The sequence below is a fragment of the Lepidochelys kempii genome, chromosome 12, assembly GCF_965140285.1.
Source record: "Lepidochelys kempii isolate rLepKem1 chromosome 12, rLepKem1.hap1, whole genome shotgun sequence".
Taxonomy (NCBI): Eukaryota; Metazoa; Chordata; order Testudines; family Cheloniidae; genus Lepidochelys; species Lepidochelys kempii.
In genome coordinates this window covers 37,472,540-37,498,110 of record NC_136391.1, presented here as the reverse complement: position 1 = coordinate 37,498,110, position 25,571 = coordinate 37,472,540, and the positions used below count along the sequence as shown (strand labels likewise).

The 25,571-nt window shown below is 54.6% G+C and overlaps 1 protein-coding gene across 3 annotated transcripts in view; it reads left to right on the top strand.

Annotated features, from left to right (window-relative positions):
* The window catches only part of GSE1 (Gse1 coiled-coil protein), a 361,908-nt gene that overhangs the window by 109,679 nt on the left and 226,658 nt on the right, over positions 1-25,571 (top strand). For all 3 annotated transcript variants that reach the window (XM_073308113.2, XM_073308112.2, XM_073308111.2), the window contains exon 2: positions 17,978-18,152. In XM_073308113.2, coding sequence (XP_073164214.1) covers positions 17,978-18,152 — 175 coding nt within the window. The remainder of the gene's footprint in view (positions 1-17,977; positions 18,153-25,571) is intronic.

The following is a 25,571-nucleotide window of genomic DNA, read 5'->3' as shown; positions in this document are numbered from 1 at the left end:
CCCCAGCCCCGGCTGTGTTGGATGCCTGAAGCACCACCTGCCCGCATGCTTGTCTGAGCCAATCAGGGGGTCTCGCTTCCCTAGGCATGTTTGCTGTTTCCCAACGTGAACTTCCCGAGCTCTTGTTTCTCATTTACGGGGGGGCCCTTGACAGACAAGCTGAGCTGAACACTGCAGTGGGACTGCTGGCCACACAGCTGGGGCCCCTTCCCCATCCCCTCTAGCGAATCCAGGCACGTGCCCCAGTGGCACAGGTGAACTCGTTCTTGGAAGCAGTTGGCAGGCAGTGCCAATTTGCAGCTGGCCGATTTAGGTCACCATGCAGCGTGGAATGGCCTGCAGTCAGCACAGCAGAGTGGCATTTGATTGGATTTTAAAAGGCAGAGGGTGGACGGCGGGGAGGGGGAAGAAGGTGGGAGGCAAACTGCGGTGCAATGGATGAGCTTTTCGAATCACAAAGCAGCGCAAGGCCCAGCCGGTTTCAGAGCTGGCCACACAGACTGCACTCTTGTGATTTGCTCATGCAGGCGCACCTACACTGCAATCCCAGGCCCACCCATACTGGCCAGTTAAACATCTAACTGGTCAGGTGCACAGTTAGCCAACAGGATGGCTTGCATACACAACTGTGGTGATGCGAGCATGCAAATTCTATGTGAGTGCAATGCTAAAAATCACCCCTGAAATGACTGGGTTTTTCTCGCTTTTGAGCATTGCACAGGTAAGGAAAATGAACAGGGAAGTGGGAAGTTGCCTGTATGGCAATCGGATGGCGTCACTGACAGGAAAAGCACCTTAGCGAAGTAGAAGGGTGCTTGCACAGCTGTTGTAAGGTAAATCTCATGTAGGAACTGTTGAAACACAATTCTGCTGAGCTATGAGCTCAGCTCCTGTTCAAGTCAGAGGAGACCCTGCCTGAGTATCTGATGGCACAGCCCCCAGAGTAGATCTGGGGCTGATCAAAAGCCCATTGAAGTCATTGGGATCAGGTTGATGAAGGACTGAAATTTACTGTAAAGATCAGAACTCGCCTTGCAACAGCTTTGGAAGAGGTCTCCAGCTTTTGGAGACCTGCTTTCCTGTGCTGAGCTGTGCTTCCTGCCTCTCAGATCGCATCACTGGATTGCACTGCCTGGGGCGGGGGTTGTCAGTAAAATGGAAGCAGTGCCGCTCCCAACCACAGAGATATGGATGCAGCAAGGGCATGGAGGGCAGGGATGCATCTGACCCCGGACCTGGATCGCAGTCAGACCTGCAGATGTAGGGGCAGTTTGGATTTGCATTTTGAGCCCCTACATTTGGGAGTTTCTGGATCCAGGGTTTTGGTTCTGCTGCAGATACACGATTTGGCTCGGAGCGTGGGCCTGGGGGTTTGCTTCTGGCCTGTTTCTAACGTAGGTTGTACACTGCGTGTGTATATCGGTATATGCATGTGGGCATGCATCAGGGGGCCTCTCCCAGCCAGACACACACCCAGCCCTCTCCGAGTGCGAAGCCTGGCTCTTTGGTTGGTGTTTCTCCCCTGCTGGCCTGCAGCTCCGCTTGACAGCCCTTCCCTGCAGCGCGACTGGGACTGTCTGGCATGAGAACAACATGGTGGGCAAGGGGGAGCCGACTGCTGGGAGCTGCAGAGGCTGCAAGGTTGAGCCCCCTTTGCATATCAATAGGTAGCTCTTTCCAAGGCAGCCCGGCTTAGCCCATCTCCCCTGGGGAAGGGAGTTATTCAAAAGCTGATTACCTCATTGCTTCCCCCGCTTCATTGACGCCCTGGAAGGAGAGGGCGTAAGCTGATGAGGAGCAGCATACGGTCCCTTATTGGCCCGCTGGAAGGGAACATCCGATAACCTTTGGGGCTGGGGGTGGGGGTGGGGATAGGCAGCAAAACACGCAGCTTAATGAAGAGCTTGGACGGCTGGTGGGAAAGGCCACAACGTTTGGCTAATGCCATGGAGGGTACGTCTGCCCTGCCTGGGTCTACACGCTCGGGCTTGCAGGAATCATGCTCAGGCTCTGAACTAGCTGTGTAGACAGCGTGCTGAAGTTGCATCTCGGGCGCCGAAGCCCATCCCCTCCCTAGGCGTCCGAGCTCCAGTGAGAGCCATAAGGGCTCCACAGCTATTTGGCGTGAACCCGTCGACACGGGCTGTGTAGACGCACTGTGCGAGAGCCAGGTGACCTCCTTCTGCTCCTTAGTCAATTGGCTCAGCCAAGCCGTGGACGCCAGGCTTGGCGCTAAACTCGCTCAGGAGAAAGTTGCTTTCCCCGGGGGCTCGCACCCCAGCACCAGGCTGGGGTCTGCAAAGTTCAGCTCCGGAGTCTGTCTCTCCACCTCAGCCTGTTGAATCCCTGAGGCTCCTGTTAGAAAGAGGTCAGGGCCCTAGAGGTGGAACATCCCTGAGCATGGAGGGGTGGGGTTGGCTGTGTAGGGGGGTTGGTCTGGGAGTTTCTCTCACACACTCCCACAGGGATCCAGGAATCCTAGTTTTCCAGGGCTTAGAATCAGAGAATCATAGAATATCAGGGTTGGAAGGGACCTCAGGAGGTCATCTAGTCCAACCCCCTGCTCAAAGCAGGACCAATCCCCAACTAAATCATCCCAGACAGGGCTTTGTCAAGCCTGACCTTAAAAACTTCTAGGGAAGGAGATTCCACCGCCTCCCTAGGTAACGCATTCCAGTGTTTCACCACCCTCCTAGTGAAAAAGTTTTTCCTAATATCCAACCTAAATCTCCCCCACTGCAACTTGAGACCATTACTCTTTGTTCTGTCATCTGCTACCACTGAGAACAGTCTAGAGCCATCCTCTTTGGAACCCCCTTTCAGGTAGTTGAAAGCAGCTATCAAATCCCCCCTCATTCTTCTCTTCTGCAGACTAAACATCCCCAGTTCCCTCAGCCTCTCCTCATAAGCCATGTGTTCCAGTCCCCTCATCATTTTTGTTGCCCTCCGCTGGACGTTTTCCAATTTTTCCACATCCTTCTTGTAGTGTGGGGCCCAAAACTGGACACAGTACTCCAGATGAGGCCTCACCAATGTCGAATAGAGGGGGACGATAGAGTGGAATAGAGGCTTGTCTCTGTTGTTCTAAGCTTAACCCATCCTCCAGCCTTGAAGGAGCTCTGGGGTCGAGCTCTTGGTGGCTTTAATCTCCTTCGTGCTGGGGAGGTGTTTGTCTCCTGGCCCAAAGCCACAGAAGGCCCTGAGGCTGGCTGTGTGGGAGGTGCCCAGGGCGGAGAAGGCAGGGCACGGTGCAGGTTAGGAAGGAGGTGCCCTGTGTGCTTAGCCATGAAGCAATCTGCCCCGAGGGGCTGAGCGGCTGCATGAGGCTTGCTGGTGCATAGCTGCTCGGCTGCCCAGCGTTAGAGTCACCCTGAGGGAAAACCTAAGGGAAGCGTGTAGCGTGGAGGGGGCACTGTCCCTGCACCCCAGCCAGGATGGCACTGCCCTGGTGCCACCTCCCCTTCCCCGGCCATCTGTGTGTGCAAATCGGGCACTTGCACAGATAAATACCATGGATAAATGGGACCAGCTATTCTGGGAGGAGAGCTATCACTCCAGGGCAGAGGGCATGTGTAGGAGGGGAATCAGGCATGCTGATGACATCTCTGGCACTTCTTCTCTCAGATTACAGCAGGTCTTTGGCTCCTGGTGAAGCCAGGAAAAGCCTAGGCCTGCTGGGAGAGTGAGGAGGGCTGGCTGTCTCGTATTGTACCTGTGTTGGCCTCCCCTTGCTATCAGTCTGATCCCGAGAGAGACCTGTGTAACCGTCGATATAATCCTTGGTGTTGAGGTGGCCGAAGAGCTCAACATGTTTTACAAAGACAGGGGAGCATTATTAGCCCCATTCTACAGCTGGGGAAACTGAGGCCCACTAAGCTTAAGGGACTTGCCCAAAGTGCAAGTGGAACCCAGTACCCTGCTCAAACCACTGGGCCCTATCACCTAAAATAGACAAACTGTGGCTAATACCAGCTGCTCTGCCTTGGAAGGACTTCTCAAAATACCCCACCGTGCTATCGCAGTGCTGAGTCCACTGAATTGGACAGTACAATAGGTTTGATTGGTGCTGTCCTTATGTTTCTGTGATCGTCTAATGGGAACCCAGCCCTGAAAGTAACTTACATGTATGCACTGTCTCTTGCGCTCTCTGTACGTGTAAGGTATAATTGACATCGGTTCCAATTAGAGCCTTTCTCTCCCCCAAAAATTCTGTCACCATGAAGAATTTCCCTGGAATTGAGCTGACGTTTTTCACTGTAATACCCGAGGCAGGGACTGGAGAATACAAGTAGGCCAGTGATCGCTCTTCTAATGCGCTGTCAGGATGTGATAAACTGAGCCGGCTGGCTGCCAGCACAGTCCTGTGCACGTTAATAACAACGTCCCAGTCGCTTGCACCCACCCAGTGTCCAGGGCAAGGGCGTGGGACGAAGGCCAGGTGGAGCCTGGGGGCTCTCAAAGGAAGTGTTAAAATCAGTGGCTTCTCACTAGCCAGTCAACATTGGGGATTGCCCAACATTGTCATGGCTCCCAAAATGCTAAGAAGTCTGACTGGCCGTTGAGAAGGGTAGATATTACCCTGATTGGCTGCTGAGCAGGGACCTCACTTGTCAGAACAGCCCATTGTGTCAGTTTCCCCCCCATGTCCTGTATTTTAATAACACATTACTTTAACATTCCCCTTCTGGCAAGATATAGCCCACGTTACCAGGCAGTGAGGCCCTCTGCCAGGAATGGAAGGGGTCCCAGCATCCTAAGCCTCTGCCTTGAACTACAATGCTTCAGCTGCAGATGTGGCCCTATGTGATGCGGTTGCAGGGAAGTGGGTGGGAGGAGCAGGGGTAGTTGGAATGAATCCTGAGAGAGAAGAATTCTTATCTTCATTTTGCTTGGGGGGAAACTGAGGCACAGAGCAGTGACGTGTTCTGCTCGAGGCCATACAGTGAGAGCCAGCCACGGAAGCCAGCTCTCATGACCCCTGCTGCTGCTCTGTGTTAGCCACTGAATCATTCTTCCTTTCTGGAGGTCAAACTCAACCCTGTTGTGAGTCCAGCAAAGTCAGGGGAATTGTAGACAGGGATGGGTTGGATGCGCTGTAGCCTTGCACAGCTCAGGGACGATGCACCATTGGGTTCAATAAATGGAGCAAGCTAGAGACACAGCTGGCAAAGCAGAAACACAGCAAACTGAACGCCGTCCTGCAGAGAAGGCAGGCTCCCATCCGGGGGGCTTGCTTCTTGTTTCTGATCAGCACCTATTGTGTACGATGCACCAGCTAGGCAGAGACGCCTGGTCCCCGTGTGTTACTGTCTAGAGAGTCTGGTCCCTGGAACGAGCCTGCCAGTTCTCATTTCTCGGGGCCCTGGCACTGCGCTGCTGGAAGTGCCATCTTCCCTGCAGGGAGTTCTGCCCCCTCGTGCTCCTCTCACCGCAGCAGCAGGCTTGGAAGCAGCTGGTCAGGCTCAGCGTTTGGTCAGGGCTTGTTTGCTGTGAGCCCTTTGCAGCCGGCCTCCCTGACAAGCTCCTGCAACATCTGTTGAGCTTTAGTGCTTTCTTGTGCATCAGCAGAAAAGATGGCATGTCTGAGGCCCCTGCACTCCTGGCGGCTTCCCCCGCACCCCGCCCTGCCTGTGGAAGAGCCTCAGGGTGCTAGTTAACAAGTTAGTGCCCAAATCACGCTGTTTGCCGTTAATTGGTTGTGAGTCTTTGAGGACATGGTCAGGGTGCAAAGCCCTCCCCGTGAGTGGGGATGGAGAGATGGTTTATCTGGCTGGACAGATTCCTCCTAATTGAGCAGATACTCCATGTTCACAAACAGATGGCTTCTTTGCATCAATTATTTCTTATCTGTGTAACTGGGAATGATTTTCTGACAGATAGCACAGGGGAGAGTTAAAGAAGGAGGAGGCCCAGACACCCACACTCGCTGCCACAGTCTGGCACTGCTGTGCACTTTCCTAACCAGACACAATGGCCCGACCGATGCACTGGGGAGGGGGAGGGCTGTTGGACTGTGAGCTGGGGAGGGGGTGTCTCTCGAGAGGTTCCTCGCCTGTTAGCACCTGTCCCTGGTTGTTTCGTGGCTCAGGATTCCAGTTGCGTTGAAGTCTTGTCCCTGTTGCAGATGCATCAGTCCGGCTCTGCTCTGGTCCTGACATGAAGCCTAACAGCTCCTCTCCTTGGAGCATCAGCAGGGATGAGCGTGTCTCGGTCGGTGTGTCTAGTTTCTGTGTGCGCTGCGCCAGCAAACAGCCGGGCAAAGCCCAAGAGACGCTGTGGTACAACGAGCTAGTTTGCCTGCTGAGGATCCAAGGAGGCTGAGCTAGCCGGGGATTGAACAACACATCCCTCCAGCCCTCTGAGGGGGCTGTGTAAGAGACCAGCTGGCATGTGGCCCACTTCATGTCAGATTTGTAAAAGCAGACAGCAAGGGCTTTGTGCCCGTCCAGGCGAGATTGTCCCCTCCAGTGCTAGGCCCAGTTCAGCAAGGGGTAGCTGTCACGGAGTCCCCGGGCGATGCTCTGGAACTGCTCCCTGCAAAGCCAGGCAGGACTCTGGTGAAGTCTCCTCTCTGGGAGCAGCCTGTCTGCAGGACACACAGCTCACACGGCTTCCACCTTCCTGGGTCTGGCCTCGGAGCATTCAGCATCCTCTGCCCCTCCGTGCGCTTCCCACAGCGAGTCCGCCCAGGGGTGGTCCAGGGGAGGCCAGAGGGTCCTGCACCCCAACTTCGCAGTCAGACGTGGCTCTTAGCCAGCCAGTAAAACAGGTGTATTAGATGACAGGAACATGGTCTAAAACAGAGCTTGTAGGTACAGAGAACAGGACCCCTCAGCCAGGTTCATTTTCGGGGGCAGTGAGCCAGACAACCATATCTGCACTTCACTCCTTGTCCCCAGCCAGCCGCAACAGACTCCTGCTCCTCTGGGCTTTGTCCCTTTCCCAGGCCAGGAGGTCACCGGATTCCTTTGTTCTCCAGCCCTTTCGCTATCACCTTGGAGGGGGGAAGGGCCCAGGCCATCAGTTGCCAGGAGACAGTGTCGGCCATTTATGTACCCTGGCCCTTTGCTCTGCAACAATCCCACCCCCTTATCCCACCACCTAGAGACTTAAGAAATGCATAGGGGAAACTGAGGCATCCCAACAATAGAGGAAACATTAAGAACAGTCCCACTTCGTCACATCAGCATCGTTTGCCTTGGAAGAGGCAGAGTTCTGCGGCTATTGCCATGTGTCAGGGGCTAGCGGGGCAAGGTTCCCAATGCCCGGCAGGTCAGGTACCACTGGCTGTGAGCAACGGCGTCACCGAAAGGTGGTGGGCTGCCCTTTTGCGTGGGAGGGAGAGAGATGATGGGGGAGGGAGGAAGCAGGAAGGCTGCTGGGGTAGAGAGGAAGCACCGGCGTGTTTTCCCTGGGACCAGAGGGGGCTCGATCCTGTATTTCAGTCTCTGTTGTTTTTTGGCACTTCCCAGACAGTCAGTCTGTCTGTCTGTGGCTCCCACCTGGAGCTTTCCCAGAGCCAACATCAGCATCTTCCTTCCTAGGTCCATCCTGGGAATCTCCTTCCCTGGGACTTTGATGCCTCGTACTCGCAGAGTGAGACCCCTGAACCCCTCCCCCGGGGCCTCCAGAGAGCTCTGTAAGCTCCAGTCTAACGACACCACCAAAGGGTGCTCAGCACAGACCTGCCCCCAGGTTAGCAAAGTGCACATCGGTGTCAGACTGTGGCAGCGAGTGTGGGTGTCGTGGGCCAGGAGGCTGCCCTGAAAAGCCAAGCTGGAGCCTCGAGGTGTCAGAGATGGAAATACCCCGTTTATCCAGGGCTGCCTTGGAGAATCTCCTGTCTGCCCCTTGGGGGTACTTTCTGGGGGTTCCCCCCCCTTCCTCTGAAGCATCTGGCTGGAGCTGGGGCACTGGGCAGCGTGTGCCGGGGCTGTGGGTGGTGAGGATTCGCTCCGAGGCGCTGGGCTGGCTGGGTCTTGCTCACATGCTCAGGGTCTAACTGGTCGCCCTGGGTGTGTTCTCCCTAACTCAGATTGGCAGTGACCTTGGGAGGTTTTCACCTTCCTCCACACCGTGGGGTACTGGTTGCTTGCCAGGATCATCTGGGTGTATCTCAGTCAGTTTCCTGCCAATGCAGGGCTGCCGGTCCTCCCCCCCGCCCATGTTCTCACACAGTGGTTTAGTCTCCTGACGGGCTGTAATACTTTGGCCCAGTTCTGGTTGTTAGTTCGGTGCGGGGATGGCCGGGTGATGTCGGTGGCTGTCCAGGAGGGCAGACTAGGTGATCTGGGGGGTGGGGGGGTGTCCCTCCTGGCCTTACACTGTATGCCACTGTGTGAACGTTCACCTCCATTTCTGGGTCCCTTCCTGTTTTCCAGGGCACCTTTTTCAGCTGGAGAAAAGAACGACCCTAGCTCCTCCCCTGTGGCATCTGCCCCACCGAGACCAAACAAGGCTGTGCTTTGGCCTCCTCCCGTTGAGCTCAGGTCGGGGGCTTGGCCCCTGCCACAGGGCGACAGCGCTGAACACTGGAGAGAAACAGAGCAGGGAGCCTTGCTGCGGTTTGTTTGTTTGCTTGGCAGCGCAGCCCAGCCCGCTCTGGCACTTCCATCAAGATAATCACTGTGTCTAGGGGGAGCTGGGCTGCTCCTGCAGAACATTACACGCCAGATAAGCAAAAGGCTCTGCCTCTCCCGGGAAGCGCAGGCCAACTCCCTAGCTTGTATGTTAATTGGAAGGAATCTAATCAAAGGGCAGTGCTGGTTCCCTTGCAGGAGAATGTGCTCAGAATCGCCAGCAGGGCTGCTAGGGCCAGGCTCAGAAATCCAGCCCGCTTTCCCCATGGTGCCGGCACAAGCCCCTAGCCTTATAGTTGTCCCAGGCTTTGGAGAGCTCTTAGTAAATTGGTTGGCAGCCTTCCCAGTGGAAGGTAGAAGGTAAAAGCTGGACTGGGTTCTTACACTGGAACCTTGAGAAGGGATCATAGAATATCAGGGTTGGAAGGGACCTCAGGAGGTCATCTAGTCCAATCCCCTGCTCAAAGCAGGGCCAATCCCCAATTTTTGCCCCAGATCCCTAAATGGCCCCCTCAAGGATTGAACTCACAACCCTGGGTTTAGCAGGCCAATGCTCAAACCACTGAGCTATCTCCCCCCCCCCCCCCCCCCGCCCCGCCCCGCCCCGCCCCATGTCTAGTTCATCATTGGCTTCTCACCATTAGGGATCTAGATTTAACTCCTGCCTTAGGTTGCAAGGGAAGATGGAGTCAGATAGTGTCTCGGTTGGTCCCTATTTCACAGTTTGGCTCAACAGGGATGGTGTCTGCTTGAGAGAGGCCTAGGACTGGGATTGCAAGAGGTTCTACAAGCCATGTGTGTGCACACTGCTGCACGCTCAGTGCGTCTGTAAATCAGGCTGCTTCTCTTCAGGAGCCTGTTCCTTTTCACAAGCGGTAGCACCAGCCTGGCCAATTATCTGCCAATGAATAATTATCGAAGGACATCTTCATCTGATAGGACTGGAAGAGCTGTTGCCAATCATGTTAAGCATCACATTTAATTAACACTTGATCTGGTATCTAATATACCTTGAATTACTCCTGATTGCCTATTGCTGCACATATTAGATAGCCAGTAATAATAATAATTAGTAATTATTTGCACTACTACTTATTCATCTGAGGATCTCAAAGCAATTCCCAAACCCTAATTAATTACGCTTCCCAACAGGTAGGTAATCATTTGCCGGTCAGCAATGTGCAGCCACCTCTGGGGAGGAATGTGGCAGCTGATTAACAGCACACATTAACTTTGCCTAGCAGTTTTAGGACAAAAAGCAACGCAGAGCCCTGTATCTAGTTGCAACTGGGGGCGGAGTTGGATTTAGGGAGGCAGAATATGACAACCTGAGTTGGAATTTGGCCAGGATTCCAGGCACAACACCCTTACTCTAAGGGGGTGTGTGCCATGGAACATTAGGACTCGATCCCCCCCCACAGCGATGTCAATGGTAAAACTTCCATTGAATTCAGGGGGAGCAGGATCAAACTCCTGACGATTACAGGTGGTTTCACATCTTCTCCAAGAGAGGGCACCTTGAGCTATATTGACTAGTATTGATTTGCTCGTTACCTACCCTGGTAACTGATTGCCTAATAGCCCCCTGCTCCATGCATGTGACATGGCCAGTAACAGTCTCCTGGCCCTGGTGCAGTATGGTCTATGGAGTAACACCCTGGTTACCAGTGTTGCAGGCTCTCTGTATCTTACGCTCCCGTGTATTACAGCAAATCAGTATTCAGGCAGGACCTGACTGTGCCATTCACAGCCCTCTGGCCTCTGCAGGATCTCAGGGTAGGGCTGTACCTCAGGGGCTCAGTCTCCCCTTTTAAAGCTCCCCGGCACACCCGGGGAACACACAGCTCCCATCTCAACAGCCGGCCAGCTCCATGGGCTGGTGCTGGGCTAGGGCTTCCTTTCTTCTTTGACCAGTTGCAGGTGATTGGCAGCCCCAGGGGCTGCCCAGCTAAAAGCCAGAGTGGCGGCTGGGCCAGGCCAAAGCTTCCTACTCTGGCCGTGCTGCGGTGGGGCCCCTCTCCCCACAACTGGCGCAGGGCGGGAAGGAGATGTGAGATTCTCAGCGTACTTATCCCTGCCCCCCAGGGAGCCTGACCCGAGGAAAAGCCTCCGCCATCACCAGGGAGACCCTGAACAGAGGAACAAGCCCTCGGCAACCAGCCATGAAGGGAGTTTGGAACACAAAGAGTCTGGCTGAAACCCGGCAAGGCTGCCGCTCGCTCTGTCCTGGCCTCACCTCGCGGGGCCTTGTTTCCCGTCTCTTTCGGCGTCGGGGTGAGGTGAGGACGGCATGTCAGAGGGGGCCACTGCCTAGGACATGACGTTTCCTGCTGGTGGTGTGAACTGAGCTGAAAACGCCGGGCGGGTGCCTCCTCTCCAGAAAGCACCCATGTCCCCTACGCGTGCCCAGCTCTGTGGGGGAGATGGGACAGCAGCAGTTTCCTGTCCACCCGGCCATCCATCCTCCCCGTCTCTCACCCTCATCCCTGCCTCAGCGCCCAGCCCCTGGTTGGGGAGCCATTGGGAGCTATTCACGGGGTCTCTCCTTCGCTGGCAGTGTCTGCGGGGCTTGGATGGTTGGATTGGCTGAATCCAAGTGGCTGTTGGGCTGGTGCTGGGCTCTTTCCCCTGAGGGAAGTGGAGAGGTTTGGGGAGGCAGCGGAAGGAATCAGCATTGATGTGTGACCTTAGAAATCTCTCTGTTCAGGGAGCTGGTCATGGGGCCTGGAACCATTTTGCTCAGGGTCTGCATTTCAGGCACGCCTGCAGTGATGGACAGGCCCAGTCGTCTGACCTGTGTTCAGAGGCCCCCACTGCCCCCCGTACAAAATGAGTTTGATGGTTCTCAGCCCAGTTCCCCTTCATTGATAGGATTGAGTGGGGCACGGAGACCGGTCTCCTCTCTCACCCCAGAGGTGGTGTCTCCCTTGGCGGGCTTGGAGAAGTATTGGCAGGAGAATCGCATGGGCTGTTCTTTATAGAAAGGCAGGATTTCAGCCTCCATGTCTGTCCCCTGGCACATTTCACCAGCCCTGAATTCCCTTGGTGTGAAAGGAGGGTGCTCAGAGCACAAGTCAGGAAGGGATCCCGGGTATGTCTGATGTTTCTTTTTAAGCCAGGGTTCTGCTGGCTGATATTAGATGTGGCCGTGAGGGGAGCTGATGTTTCCTAAGAGAGTGAGTCCCAAATGGAGCTGGGCAAGATTTTGTGATCGCGTGAAAGGCTCTGTCAGAATGGGAGGCATTTTCCATTTCAGTTTGATTGCATGAGACAGCTGAATTTTGCAAAGAGCCCAGAGACCTCTCTCAGGGGTGGGATTTTTTTGTGCTCCAAATGGGACCGTTTCCCCTCAGAGACACCGCTAATTTGGAGCAAAAACTCCTTTGAGTCTTCAGAATCTAAAGCTTCTGAAATCCAGATTTCAGCCTGGCATAGATCAGCTTCCAGCCACACGGAGTACGTGGGGGGGGGGGGGGGAGCTCAAAGTTTTGCCAAGTTTGTGTTTATACTCCCCTTCTCCCACCCCTCCAAACCCCGCCAGTTTGCGTTGGGGCGGGGTGAGGGGCAAAATTTTGGAGCCTCCTAAAATATTCTAAGCGTGGGCTGGGATGAAATTGTGAATAGTTTGCAATTGCCAGTTGTGGCAGTGGGAGCCCTTGACATAAGCCCCTCCTGTTACTGGGGAGGGAGCTCAGTATCGGACAAATTGATAATTCTGTTCTTTACTATAGGTTCAACCAGACACTTTAGATGAACACAATATGTTGGGGAAGAGACAACATAGCTTTTGTAAAGGGAAATCACGCCCCACCAGTCTGTTAGAATTCTTTGAGGGGGCCACAAGGCATATGGACACGGGTGATCCGGTGGATATGCTGTATGTGGACTTTCACAAGGCCTTTGATGAGGTCCCTCACCAAAGTCTCTTAAGCAAAGTAAGTAGCCCTAGCATAAGGGGGAAGGTTCTCTTCTGGATCAGCACCGGGCCGGATCAAGCCCATGATCAGAAATCAGCGGAGACGAGAGCATGAGACCTCTTTCTGTGTCTGGGATCTGCAGGCCTGAAGCTTGCTGCATTGATGTGCTTTAATCCTTCTCCGTGCGTCTCGCATGCTGTTGCATAAGGTGCCTAGGGCAGGTTTGCAAAGCAGGTTGCCAGGGGAGGTCTCAGCCTTACTGGTTAGATCGCCGTGGGCAAACTTTTTGGCCCAAGGGCCACATTGGGGTGGCAAAATGGTATGGAGGACTTGGTTGGGAAGGCTGTTCCTCTGCATACAGCCTGGCCCCCGCCCCCTATCCGCCCCTCCCTCTTCCCACCCTCTGACTGCCCCCCTCAGAACCTCCGACCCATCCAACCCCCCCTGCTCCTTATCCCCTGACCGCCCCCTCCCGGGACCCCACCCCCATCCAACCCCCCCCCCCCCGCTCCCTGTCTGCCCCGAACCCTATCCACACCCCCACCCCCGACAGGCCCCCCGGGACCCCCACTCCATCCAACCCCCCCGCTCCTTGTCCCCTGACCGCCCCCTCCGGGACCCCCATCCCTAACTGCCGCCCCAGGACCCCACCCCTTATCCAACCTCCCTGCTCCCTGTCTCCTGACTGCCCCCCCCCCGCACCTCCGCTCCATCCAACCACCTCCTGCCCCTGACTGCCCCCCTGGGACCTTCTGCCCCTTATCCAACCTCCCCCCCACCCGGCCCCTTACCAGGCCGCTCAGAGCGGCAGAATAGGCTTATTGGAAAGCCTGAGAGGTGGGCGGGCGCAAGCCGCAGCGGCGTCGCTGTGGGGGAGGGGCTGGGGCGAGCTTCCCTGGCCAGGAGCTCAGGGGCCGGGTAGGACGGTTCCGCGGGCCCACCTCTGGGTTACATCTGGCCAGCCTGTCCCCCCAAGCATGTCTGGCAGGGTGCTCGCAGCGTCTTCTCTTGGCTGTGTTGCACCCCAGTTGGAATTTGCTTTGGGACGTGACAGTGGATGGTGTTTGCGTTGCACTGGGTGGATCTGCTGCAGTGTGATGCCCTCACGCTCAGGCCTCACCCTTTCAAGGGGGCAGGAGGGACACAGCGGGATGTTGTATCTGACGTGAGGTTTCACCCTGAGCAGATGAGTCCCTGGGATGTGCCACAGCTGTGCAATGCAGCCTAAACACTGTGACCCGTTAGCTTGTCTTAGAGGAAACTGCAGCGCTGGCTAGGGGGAGTCTGTCTTTGCCCCGCTGCATGGGGCATTGCACGATGTACTGGGGCCTTGGCACCCCTGCACAGACCCTGCGCCTCCTGGCCTTATTATAAGGGCTCATCCGCACTGCGGATTTGCCCTAATTCTAGCCATCAGTGGCCTGTCGCCAGGTTAGCTTTGCTGGTGCAAACCCTAGTGCATCCTCATCATTTGCATTGGTGCTGTCTGTCCTGACTTCATGCAGGGCTAAGATGAACTGGTGCAAACCATGGTTTTGCCTGGCTACAACAAGGGGTTGCACAAGTGCAGCTGCCCTGCTGGCTGGGATCCCCAATGCAGATGAGGCCATTGCACATGGGGAAGCCCAGAGGGATGGAAGGAGATTTTGCTTAGAGGAGAGGGGCCCTGTTACCATCTGTGTCGAGTAGCCCCAAGACTCCCTTTGCAGGGGACAGGTCCTGACACACCCTTTCTGCTGCGCATGTCCACAGCCTTCCCTGTAAGGCTCTGCAGGCTAATGCTTCCGCTTGGTGCCCAATTAAAGCAGAGGCCATGCAGTAAAAAACCTGACGCAGCAATCAGCCCTGCCATGCGGAAAGAGTCACTTTCTATTAATAATTGCAAAAGAGGAGAAGAAGAAGCACAAAGTTACACCCATGTTTCCCTTAACAAGCCCTGGGGGACCGTGGGCCGCCCTGGCAAAGATTAGGCAGGACATGGCCGCTTGGCTGCCTAACCGATCTTGTGCGGTGGCAAAGATACCAGCCTCTCCCATCCCCGGCCTCGCTCAGAGCGACGGGGCAATTGGTGGAAAGCTGCCAGTTGGAGTCAGTAAGTGTTGCCACTTGAGGGCTTGTGGGATTTGTCGAGCGCTCGCGGTTGTGCAGCGTTACCATATGGATTCCATAAATTAAACCTTTCCAGGAAACGAATGGTAAATTTATACGTCTGCTCACATGTGTGGCTCATTGATTCTAAGAGCTTCCCAGCAAAATTCATGTTCCATTCATCTTACTTAGGCGCTCCCAGTTTTATAGGACTAAGCCATCGAAAAATTGGATCAACATAAAATCCTTTCTGCACAGCAGCCCTGGCCTTAGTACTCGTAAATTGAAGTGGGGACCCCCTGCACCCACCCCGCCGGTCCCTACCTCAGGCCTGTCTGACTCCATCAAAAGGCTCCTTCCCTGACCTAAAGCCTCCTGCTTTGACTACCTCTCCAGTCTGTATGGTCACAGCCCCTTTCTCTCTTGCCAAGTCCTGGAGCATACAGAGCCCAGCTGCATCCTCTCTGGAATCCCATAGCAGGAAGGGGCTGGTAACAATCAGGGCTGGGTGGGGCTTGGTTAGCTGCACATGTCGGGAAGGTCTGGGTTCAAGTCTCATGCAGGGATTTACTGCTTTGCTGGGGGATGTGCTGAGAGAGGCATAGTCCTCTCTCAGTACAGCAGGTCCCCATGCCTGGGCGTGTGTTAGGCTGGGCTGCATGGCATGGCATGGCATGGCAGCTGCATGTGCTGTGAGTGTGTTGCCGGCTCTGGGGTACCGGTCGTGCACTTGTTGGGCAGGGCACATTACACCCGTTCTCTGCAGACCCGAGTGCAACCCGAAGTGCTCTCTGATGGGTACGTCTACATGGGCGAGCCTCCCGGCCTGCTTAGGCCGACGCTAGTGGGGCTCATGCTAGCGTGTTAAAAATAGCAGTGTGGCTGTCATGGCACCGGTGGAGGCTCTGGCTCACTCCGAGCATGGAGCCAGCCAAGGGATAGGATGAGCCTGAGCTCAGGTGGCTAGCCCACCTGCCCGCGCTGCAATGTCCACACGGCTCCATTCAGCACACTAGCGGGAGCCCCGCCCGCACAAGGCTGTCTGTGCGAGCTGGGCGGCTTGCTGCCTGTGGTCTGTGTGACTTGGGTCTCTTGCTCTGCACACGACCCCGCCTGCTGGTTAAAATCAACTGAGGCAGATCTGCTAACCTGGAGCAAGTTGAAGGACATTCTTACTAGGGTGTGGGGGGAGCATACCCTTCAGCTGAGGAATTTCTCTGTGGCTGGTCTGGCAGGGCTTGAGTTTGCTGGTCCAATGGCCCGTGGTGCAAGGCTGTCCTCTTTCCTCTGGCTTTAGTGGGATGGCTGAACTCTGTGGGTGATTGGTGCAGTTGGCTGAGTTTGATTGGACCGCATTTGTCAATATGTCACACCCTTCTCCATGAATCACACATACACAGTGGGTTCTGGGCCATGTTTACCAACTTCCTAGGGTAACACAGGCAAGACTGAGTTTATAAACTTAAACCATTATCTGGATGATCATGGGATTCTTCTCTCAGCAGGTCTCCTCTGCCTTCCTCCTTTTTAATATGCCCAAGTTGAAGCTAATGAGACACGCCTGATCTGTCTGTCAGGGAGAGTCTGTAGAATAGCTCTGTGCAGCTCCATAAAGCCTGTCACTTTGGAAAGTGCTGGGTTTGTTACATAGGTTTACATGTATCCAGACATTTAGCAATGGGGGCTGTTATGTTAAATAAAATTAAAGTACTATTTTATTGCATTTCTGTCTCAAAGATGAAAAAATCCATTCCAGCACAAGTTTATGCAGTTATGGAGCTAGAATATGGATTGCTTTTGTTACTGCCACTTATTAAAGATACAAAGAACTGAGGACAGATTTTCTTAGATGCGCATTAAACAAGAGGATGACAGATGCAGCAAATTAGGGCACACAACAGAGCTGAGACAGTAGAGATTATGAGTTATCGTAGGTGTTAGAAGGGGAAGTGGTACTGTAAAATGGAACACAAACAGAAATGTTTTCATTCAAATACCAAAACAAAGAAGCAGTGGATAGATTTGTAAGGCTGTTGGTAGGTCCCAGAGCTGCCAGGGGGATGACGGACAACAGCGTGGAGCTGGTGCATGAGAAAAGAAAGTTGCAAAGGTCTAGAAACAGGGCTGGATCGTCAGCTCAAAGAGCACCTGTGTGTTCCGTGCTGCTTCACGCCAGCCATGGCTCTGTCTCAAGAAAATGAAACGGAGAATGGAATAAGTTATGAACAGACAGTAAAAGTGATTCGGAGCCGACCAAAGTAGTTTTCTTCTTCACGCCCTCTGAAGTGCAAAGTGTAAACCAACAGCAGCAGCGGTGTAAAGTAAATTAGAGTTTTGAAGGCCGTTCACTCTCAGTAATGAGATTCAGAGGCAACTTGATCACGGTCTAGTCATCCCTATGAAGGGAGAAGAAGTTTGTTACTAGAGAGCTCTTTAACTTGGCAGATAAAGGTATAATGCGATCCAGTGGCTGGAAGATGAAGTCAGCCAAGTTCAAACTGGAAATAAGACCTACATTTTTAAGGGAATAGACAATTGACCATTGAATCAGATTGCCAAGAGGTGTGATGGTGTCTACATCACGTGGAGTCTTTAAATTGAGATTGGGGGCCTACTCCTTCACTGGTGTAAAGGGGAAGAGACCCAGTGAGGTCAATGAGGCTACATCGATTTACACCAGTGGAGGATCTGGCCCTGGACATCTTTCTAAAAAAGATGCTCTTGGCTGAGCGAAGGATACTGGGCCTGATGCAGGAATCACTGGGTAAGAATCTCTGGCCTAGGTGGTCAGACTAGATAATCATAACAATCCCTTCTAGCCTCAAAATCCTCTTTGGATCTAGGACGCTTACCCTCCCTGTGTCCCTGTAGCAGGAGCCTCATGTACTGTGACCTCACTGTCACAGCAGAGGGGAGGGAAGTTGTATACCGGCCCATTGAGTAATCAGCAGCAGAATAATCAGCCGGCAGCCACTGGCAGGGAGAGGGATGTTGCTTTGATTCCTGCCCTCCCTCCCCCACCTCCCCAAAGCCTTTCTTGTCTGGTCCTGACTGGAAGCGCTTGGACTGCTCACTCAGATCCAGCTGTAGCCCCCGTGAGACATGGAGCTGGCTGGCTGGTGAGCAGCAGACAACTCCCCTACCCAGCCACGTGCAATCTGCCTGAAAGAAAACAAAAGCATCTTGTGTCTCTCCACCCTGAGGCCCCCCAGCACTAGTGGGACACATTCTGGCAGAAGGACCCTGCTTTCTCCAGGCTGGTAGCGAGCATGAGGGCTTGGGAGGGGAACCGGGAGGTCTGCTGCCTAGTGCTGAAGCTGATGCTGGCTGTCGGCTATTGAATATCCATGCAGGGAAAGGTTCTGAGTCCCTGTTCTTCTGCTTTTGTTCCAGGCGTTGTCCTCTTCTCTGGAGACACCTGCTGTGAAGCCTTCCACCAGCGAGCCCAGACAGCGACTGGCGGGCTCTGGGGAGAGCCCAGGTGCAAGGAACGGAGGTGCACAGGAGATTGGCTCTGACCGCGGCCAGCTGAGTGTGGATGTGGAGGGCGCAGACCTGGGAGCTACAAGTAGGTGCTAGATTTGCTGTCTGGGCATGGGGGGAACCTGCAGTAGCAGAGCTTGGAGCTCTGGGGCATGACCCCAAGGACCCACCGTCTCCATGTTGTTCTGACTGCGTGCAGCAATGTTGCTTGCGAGATTTGGGCCGACCAATCCCCTAATGTGCCACAGCGTATCCACTAGGCGCAGCTGGGCCCTGGTGCTTTACTCAGAGAAGGGGATACCTGGGGTGTCCCAGGAAGTGACAGCAGCGAGTTGGACCAAGCCAAGGCAGCTCGGGACCAGCCTCCTCACAAGAGAGGCAGCTTTTCCCCAAGATCTTGGGACTCAATCCTGTTGTTCTTGCATGGGCAGAACTTCCATCAACTCTGTTGGAAACTTGCCTGTGTGAGGACTGTGGGACTGGGTCCTCATGGTTTGTGTGCTGGGCGGCAATCTATGCACTCGGCAGCCAGAATTTCCCTCCCCTGTCCCCAGTGCAGCTGCTTGGTGGGCAGTCTTCTCCAGTGCTGGTGCCTTGCTCTCCACCTTCCCGGGTAAGCCCCAGGCAGCTGCAGTCAGAGAGCCGGGATGCAGGGAGGAGTGTGTGTGGGGCAGGGGACAGTTGGAAATGTGGATGTCCTGTCATTAGCCAATACAGCATTGTCTGGCCAAGGGGCAGTCCTGGGTACGCCTCGTAGCCTGTTGGATGCTCTGTGTTGAAGGCCTGCTGAGCAGATTTCCTGTTGGCCTTTTTGTGTCTATGGACTGGGTCAGAGGGGCGAGGGAGAGGACAGAGTGTAGGTGAAACTCATTGCTAGGGACAGGAGATAGTGCCCAGGGTCTGGTGCCAGGGTGTGGGGCAAGGGTGACCTGGTGGCAGAGGACTCTCTACCAAGCCCTTACTCTCCTGCTCTTGTGCCTCCCCCCGGCCTGTGTGAATGTGCTGTCTCCTTGCTCCATTTAATCTGTGGCCTCTCTGCCAAGACGGCCAACCAAGGCTGGGGAAGGGTGGCAGGTTTGTGATGTGGACACAAGCCCGCTGGGAGTCAGAGTGAAAGCCACCAACTCCCTGTGTGTAGGCCACCCGGTGGCTGTGCCCAGGGACGAAATGACCTGTGGCCGGATCCCCAGGGTGACCTGGATGTGAAAGGCTCTTTCTCCTGTGGCCAGTCCCCCGAGGCCAGGCCCTGCCGCCCCAGTGGTACACTGGGCGCCAAGGACACCTGCAGGGCAATGCCAGCTGTGCCTGCGATCCGGGACGCCATGGGGCTGAGGCTGGGCTGGGCTCCATCTCGTGGGAGTTCAGAGCCTTGTCAGGCAGGAGCAGCAGCATTCCTTGGGGAGGTGTCACACACCCTCCCATGCTGGGCTTGTTTGTTAGCAGCCTTCCCGGTGGCCCTGGAAGACTCCTGGCGCTCTGGCTGCTTTGATGTGGAGACTGCCGCCCACTCCAGCTCTTGGCAGAGGGGAACAGGAGAGCGAGGCACTGTCGTGCGGGGGAACTGCAGGTGCACCAGGCAGGGAATGAAAGGAGCCCTGCGTGGGCCTGTTTCCATGCCAATGCCTGTAGCTGCCTGGGTTGGGGGAGCTCCTCTCTGTTTGGAGGGTGGTCAAGCTGAGGGGCTGACGGATCTGGGTCCTGTTCTTGGCTCTTCCACTGACCAGCCAAGCAGCCTTGGGCAAGTCCCTGGCTTTCCCCGGCTTTCCCCAGGCCCAGCCGTGCAAAGGTACTGTGGGATCCTCAGCAGAAGGGGCTGTAGGCAAGGCAGAGGGTCTCGTTACTGGGCCAGAGCTTCTTGGACCGCGCCGCCTGAATCAGGCCCATGGGACTCAGCCCAGTATTCTGTATGACTGCAGCTGGTGATATGATTGGGGGCTGACTAGGCATGGGCCAGCTGGCTTGGATGGTCCCAGACCCCCTCCCTTCCCCCCCCCCCCGAGTCTTCACCCCGTCTCGAATCGAGCCTAGACAGCATCGTCCATTGAAGGTGCCGCTGCCACCGCTCACACTCGTTCTGGCTGGACGCAGAACCACTGAATTACTCCGGGGAAAGCTTGTCTGCTCCGATTCCTAGCCCACCTCCACAGGCCCTGCCCAAGGGAGCTGCATTATCCTTTCACTCCCAGCTAGTGCGAGTGCTGCAGGGCTCTCACTACCCCTGCTGGAGCTCCCCAGCGCTTCCTCAGAAATCGCTCCGGGCTGGGGGTCCACGGCGCCCTCACCATTTGCAAGCTGTTCCCAGCCAAGCGAGATGGGAGCTGTGGCCTGGAAAATCCAGCCCCGCTTTTATTGCCTTGCCATCGGCTGCTGGGCAAAGGTGACATTGATTAATGGCTCATTAGACGCCTGCCACATTTCATCTGCAGCCCCTGTCCCAGGGCGCTCACATTCCCACTCCAGATCCCAGTGCATGGGGATCTCCTGCCCCTTCCCCACACCACCGATGAATGGGGAGGGGCACTTGCGCAGCAGGATGAAGGATGAGGGAGAGCCATAAAGCCTCTGCCCACAAGTTTGTGCCATCTGATGGCAGTGACACGTGGTCGCTGGGCAACCTGGCTTTGAATCTGTGACCTCTGGGGGAAGGCTTCTTATCCGCCACCCCAGAGCCCTGTCCACGAGACACCTGGATGCCGCAGGCCATGTAGCGGACACCCGCTTTAGTGCTGCGTACGTCTGTGTGCACATGCGTTACCTCTTGTCTGTGTTGCTTCCCTGTTTGGCACTCCGATTCTCATGGGCTCTGTGTCTGCGGCCTCCCGGGCAGCAGTCCTAGCTGGAGCAGCCTAGCTGTGAGGATGATTAAGCCTTGGCAGCTAGAGGTGCCGCGATAGATCATCATGCCGAGCGCACAGAGCGTATTGAGCCTCCCTGTGCCAGCGGACTCCACTGGAGATAGGGCTAGCACAGAGTGGGGAGGGCTTTAACCTTGGGGTGTGCCCCTCCAGGGTTCACTCTGCAGGCAGGTGGGGGCAACTAGCGAGGCCCCGTGTGCAATGGGAGACTTGCCAGGGTAGGAGAAGGAGCTGCTGGATGGCTGCAAATGTGCTGGCTGCTTCCAAGAAGAGCCACAGACCAGGGGAATCCATGCCTCACCTCTAAGCTGCTGAATGGCAGAGATGCTCCTTCTCCTTGCCATGAAGGGTGTGCTGGCAGGAAGACAGAGCTGAACCTGCGACCACCCACTCTGTTAATATGGCGAGGCACTTTGCAGTTGGAACAGTGGCCCGGTACACACCTGCTGAGTCCAGGCCAGGACCCAGGGAGGGCCCTGCGTGGTGTCTCGAGCTGGGCTAGTCAGTCTGGGTGCCAGAGAGAAACATGGGGGTCTGCCCGCATCCAGCAGCCTCAGTGAGAATCCCTATTTGTATTTCTTACAGCAGAGGCCTGTCTCTCCTCTAGCATGCTGTGGGTACCTGAACCGGAGGCATTCAGAATTCTGGGGTTTAGAGTGCCTAGAGGTGCTACCCACCCAAAGGCCCAGGGCCTCACCTCCCTGCAAGCTGGCAGGCTTTGCAAAGACATGGAGACACATGCTGCACTGGCCCCCAGGGCCTGCTGCCACTAGTCTCTGCAGCTGGTTCACTGCAGCTTCGTGCCCCACCCTGATGCGTCTCAGGCTGAGAACACCCCAGAGTAACTCATGCTGGGTATATAGTAGGGAGTGTGCTTTATGCCAGTCTTTAATTACATAATTGCACAGGACTACTGCCTCATACAGTACACAGGATGAACTGGGCAGCTATTCATTATTTCTTTCCATCTTCCTCATTCAGCATGTGGTCCCAGGCCTTATTTCCCACCCACCATCCGAACCCCGCATTAAATGAAATACAGGGGTATTAATTTCTTCATAGACTTTTCTGTGGTGCTTATTGCCATAGTGACTTGCCCAGCGTCACATGGGAACTCTGTAGCAGTGCTAAGGATAAAATCAAGTTCTCCAGGGCCACGTTCAGCTGGCTCCACTACAAGGATATCCTTTCTCTTCCTGCATTTCCCTGTCTCATTCACTCCACAACCCTGATTCCCCCCCAGAGCAGGTCCAGCCGGTGCACTGAAAGAGGCAGGGATCTTGTGGAAACAAATATGTGATCATGGAATTGAAGTCTGTAATCATAATGCGTATAGAACAAGGGGGCCGAATTACGGTTGCACAGGCACCCTTGATTCTGGCATTTTCCAACTTTTGAGTGCTTGACTTTGCAACAATAATGTCCTTTGAATGTAGTTTTTAGTTGAGATTTCCTATGTTTTAAAAAAGCCCTGAAAAATCAAGAGTACTTTCGTGTGGAACCACGCTGACCCCAAACTTGGGTCATCATTAGGGTTGGGATCTTTAGATCTACAGCATAGACCTCTATACCACTTGGGCTAATTGAGTAACTAGTAGTGGAAGTAGGCTGTTATCCTCTAGGTCAGCCAGTCACTAGACTGGAAGAGAGACGCATTTTGCCAGCGGGACTCTCAGCTGTTTGTTGACAGCAGAAGAATTTTGGGATTGAGGAATCCTGGATTCTATTCTAGGTTCTGGAGGGGAGTGTGTTCTAGTGGTTACAGACCTTTCTGGTCCTGTCCCCTCTGTGTTTCTTGTCCCCTCCCCCCAAGCTTGTCCCTGTCCTACTTTGCTCCTGTCTTCATCCATCTGCATTTGAGTCAAGCTGCTCCCTCCTTTTTCCTCCGGACTGCCAGCAGAAGGCGCATTCAGAGCACCATAAAGTCTCCCTCTCTCACTTCTGGTGCCTGGCTCCACCTCGGCCCCAGCCATGCGGGGAATCAATTGCAGGAAAAGGGCTGCTCAGCTTCTGCAGTGCTAGGATGGAGCAGGCTCAGTTCCGGCCACGGCTTTGGAGAATTTAGCTGCCAGACTCTAACGGAGCATGTGCAATGGCAATTTTCAGAGGGTCATAATTCAGCCGGATGTGGGTGGATGTTTCTAGGTAGAGTAAAGGACAAATATCAAGTCCCTGCTCCTAAGCACTGGGGTGCTAGCGCGTCTCCGTGAAACCGCTGTGAAGATTTTTCTAACAAGTATTTTTCCCTCATCTCATTCGCGGAAATGGCTGGACTCTTTTAGCGGAAACATTTTTGTTTTTTAAATAGTCCACGGCAGCCATCCTGCATTGAAAATGTCACCCGAATGATTAGAACTGATAAAGTTCTAAGCAACTGGAAACAGGGTCTTATAAGGGGAAAGGTTGAGCAACCTTAACTGTGGGTGTCGTTGGCAGATCTGCCTCTCCTGGCGGTGTATACATACTCCGTGACTCTCTGGGAGTGTGCATGTATAATATATGCTGACGAAGCCACACATGCATTCACTAGGAAAATTAAAAAATTAACAGGCATTGGCTCGCACTAGCTGAGTAAAGGCAGTGAGATAAAAGCATCTCTTTATACCTTGTGAGAATTGCTGATAAGGGCATTTGTTCCTCTGTATTCTTAAAAAAAATGGCAATAAAAATTTAAAATAGAAAAGAAAGAGAGAGTTGGGGGAAGGAGAGTGCTGGAGCAACCAGCGCTAAGGAGTGTGGAGGACACCTGGGGTGGCAGGCTCGATGCAGCTGAAGGGCCTTTGGAGGAAGAGGAACTGGGGAAGGGTGAGGAAGAAAAGCCAGTGGAAGCAAAGGGGGAGAAGGGGTTTGAAGTGAGAGTGCTGACGGGGAACAGGGGCTCCTGTAGGGCTTAGGAAGGGGTGCAGGGTTTGAAGGAGACTATCTAGCATAGCTCATTTCTAATGCACCTATTGCTGGGATAGTGGAATATCCGGGCCCTGTCGTTTTTGCAGCCAGTGTCTTGGCAAGCCTACAATATCCCCCCCTCCCCTACTGTCCTGTGGCATCCCTGTTACCTGAGATACAGCTGTTGGATAGAATGGTGCAGTGGTTTGCTGTTGCTGAACAAATCTTCCCTTGGGCCTAGGCTGAGAACCCACCAGACTCGTCTCCCTTATGATGTGAGGCATACTGGTGGCCGTCCAGACCAAGGCAGGTGAAGTAAGTGGAGCTCAGACCTGGTGATGCACCAGATTTCCGAACACTGCTGAGCTTTGGCCAGAGGGTTCATGCATTTGCTCTTCCAATAGATGTCCATTTCTCTGGAATCACTGGGGACGGATCAGTAGAACTCGGTGCCTGAGTCCTTTGCCATAATTCCACTGACAGGGCTTTGAGAGCTATTAATGGGGATGGAGGCTCCAGGAGAGAGGCCCCTTTGGGGCTAGTCAAAGACAAGAGGCTGCCTCCTGGTCCCTTGATCCCAAGCTGAGCTGCATCATTATGCTCGCCTCTGGCCATCAGCAGACAGCTGCCTCTGATGAAGGATCACGCTGGGCTGATGCTGAGTGGCAGCTCATTTCCAGCATCAGGTGGGGAAAAGGACCTACTTGGCAGAGTGACAGGAGTAAGGGGGATCCCTCCATTGGGGGTGGGGTGTCAGGCAGCTGAATGGCAAAAATCCCGCCCCCTGGGATTCTGCAGCCCTCTTTGGATATGTTCTGTGTGGCATTCAACTCGCTCTGTTGCACCTGTGCCAGACCTGTCCAGGGGAGGGACTTGGCCAGTCAGTCACTCATCCCGAGCACAGTGGAAGCCACTGGATTGATAAGGCAGGATCTCAGCAGTACAGGGTGCCTTGGGCTGCCCCCATTTCACCATGCATGGGGCAGCCCAACCTGCTGCAAGCTCAGTCTATGGGGCATGTCCTCGCACTTCTTCCCAGTCCCTCTTGTGACTTTGCAGGGGGAAGCCTTGAGATTGGAGTTGGCAGGGGGCCAGACCAGTGCTGTTTGTGGTGACTGGATTAGTGATCGGAACCCAGGTCTGGCGAGAGAAATCTGGGGCCCTGGTACATCATCTTGAAGGGGTCACACTCCCTCCCATTTAACTTTATTTACACAGCCATTACAGATGTTTTGGGGTCACTCCCCTGACCTCCCATTGTCCCCCTTTTTCCCTTCCCATCAGCCCTGGCAGCACCCTTGTCATTTTAAGGACCGGGTTGCAACCTACCAGGGTCCCCAAACTGGTTGGTTATTTTGCTCAGTGGATGTTTTGGAGGCGCCTGGCGGGTGTACGTGCGCAGAAGGCGACATGCTAAGTATTAGTGACTTTTGGTTACTGCTAGGTTCAGAGCAATACCTCAGAGAGCAGTGGCTGCAGACCCCTGGGATTCTCCAGCCTCCTTTGGATATGTTCCATGCGGCATTCATCAGCTGTTCCCACTCATTCCTGAACTCGGGGGACCCCTGGCACCCCAGCTGCCTTGCCGTGTTGGGAGCGTGCTCAGGGCCCATGCTGTCATCTTCCATTTGTCCAGGAGGTGGCGTGAGAAATCATCCCACACAGCCGTCCACCTTCCCTCCCTGTGGGGAGCAAACAAACCCCCACATGCCCTTATCTCTGCAGGGTGCAGGCTAGTGGCAACCCAGACAGTGCTGCACAGC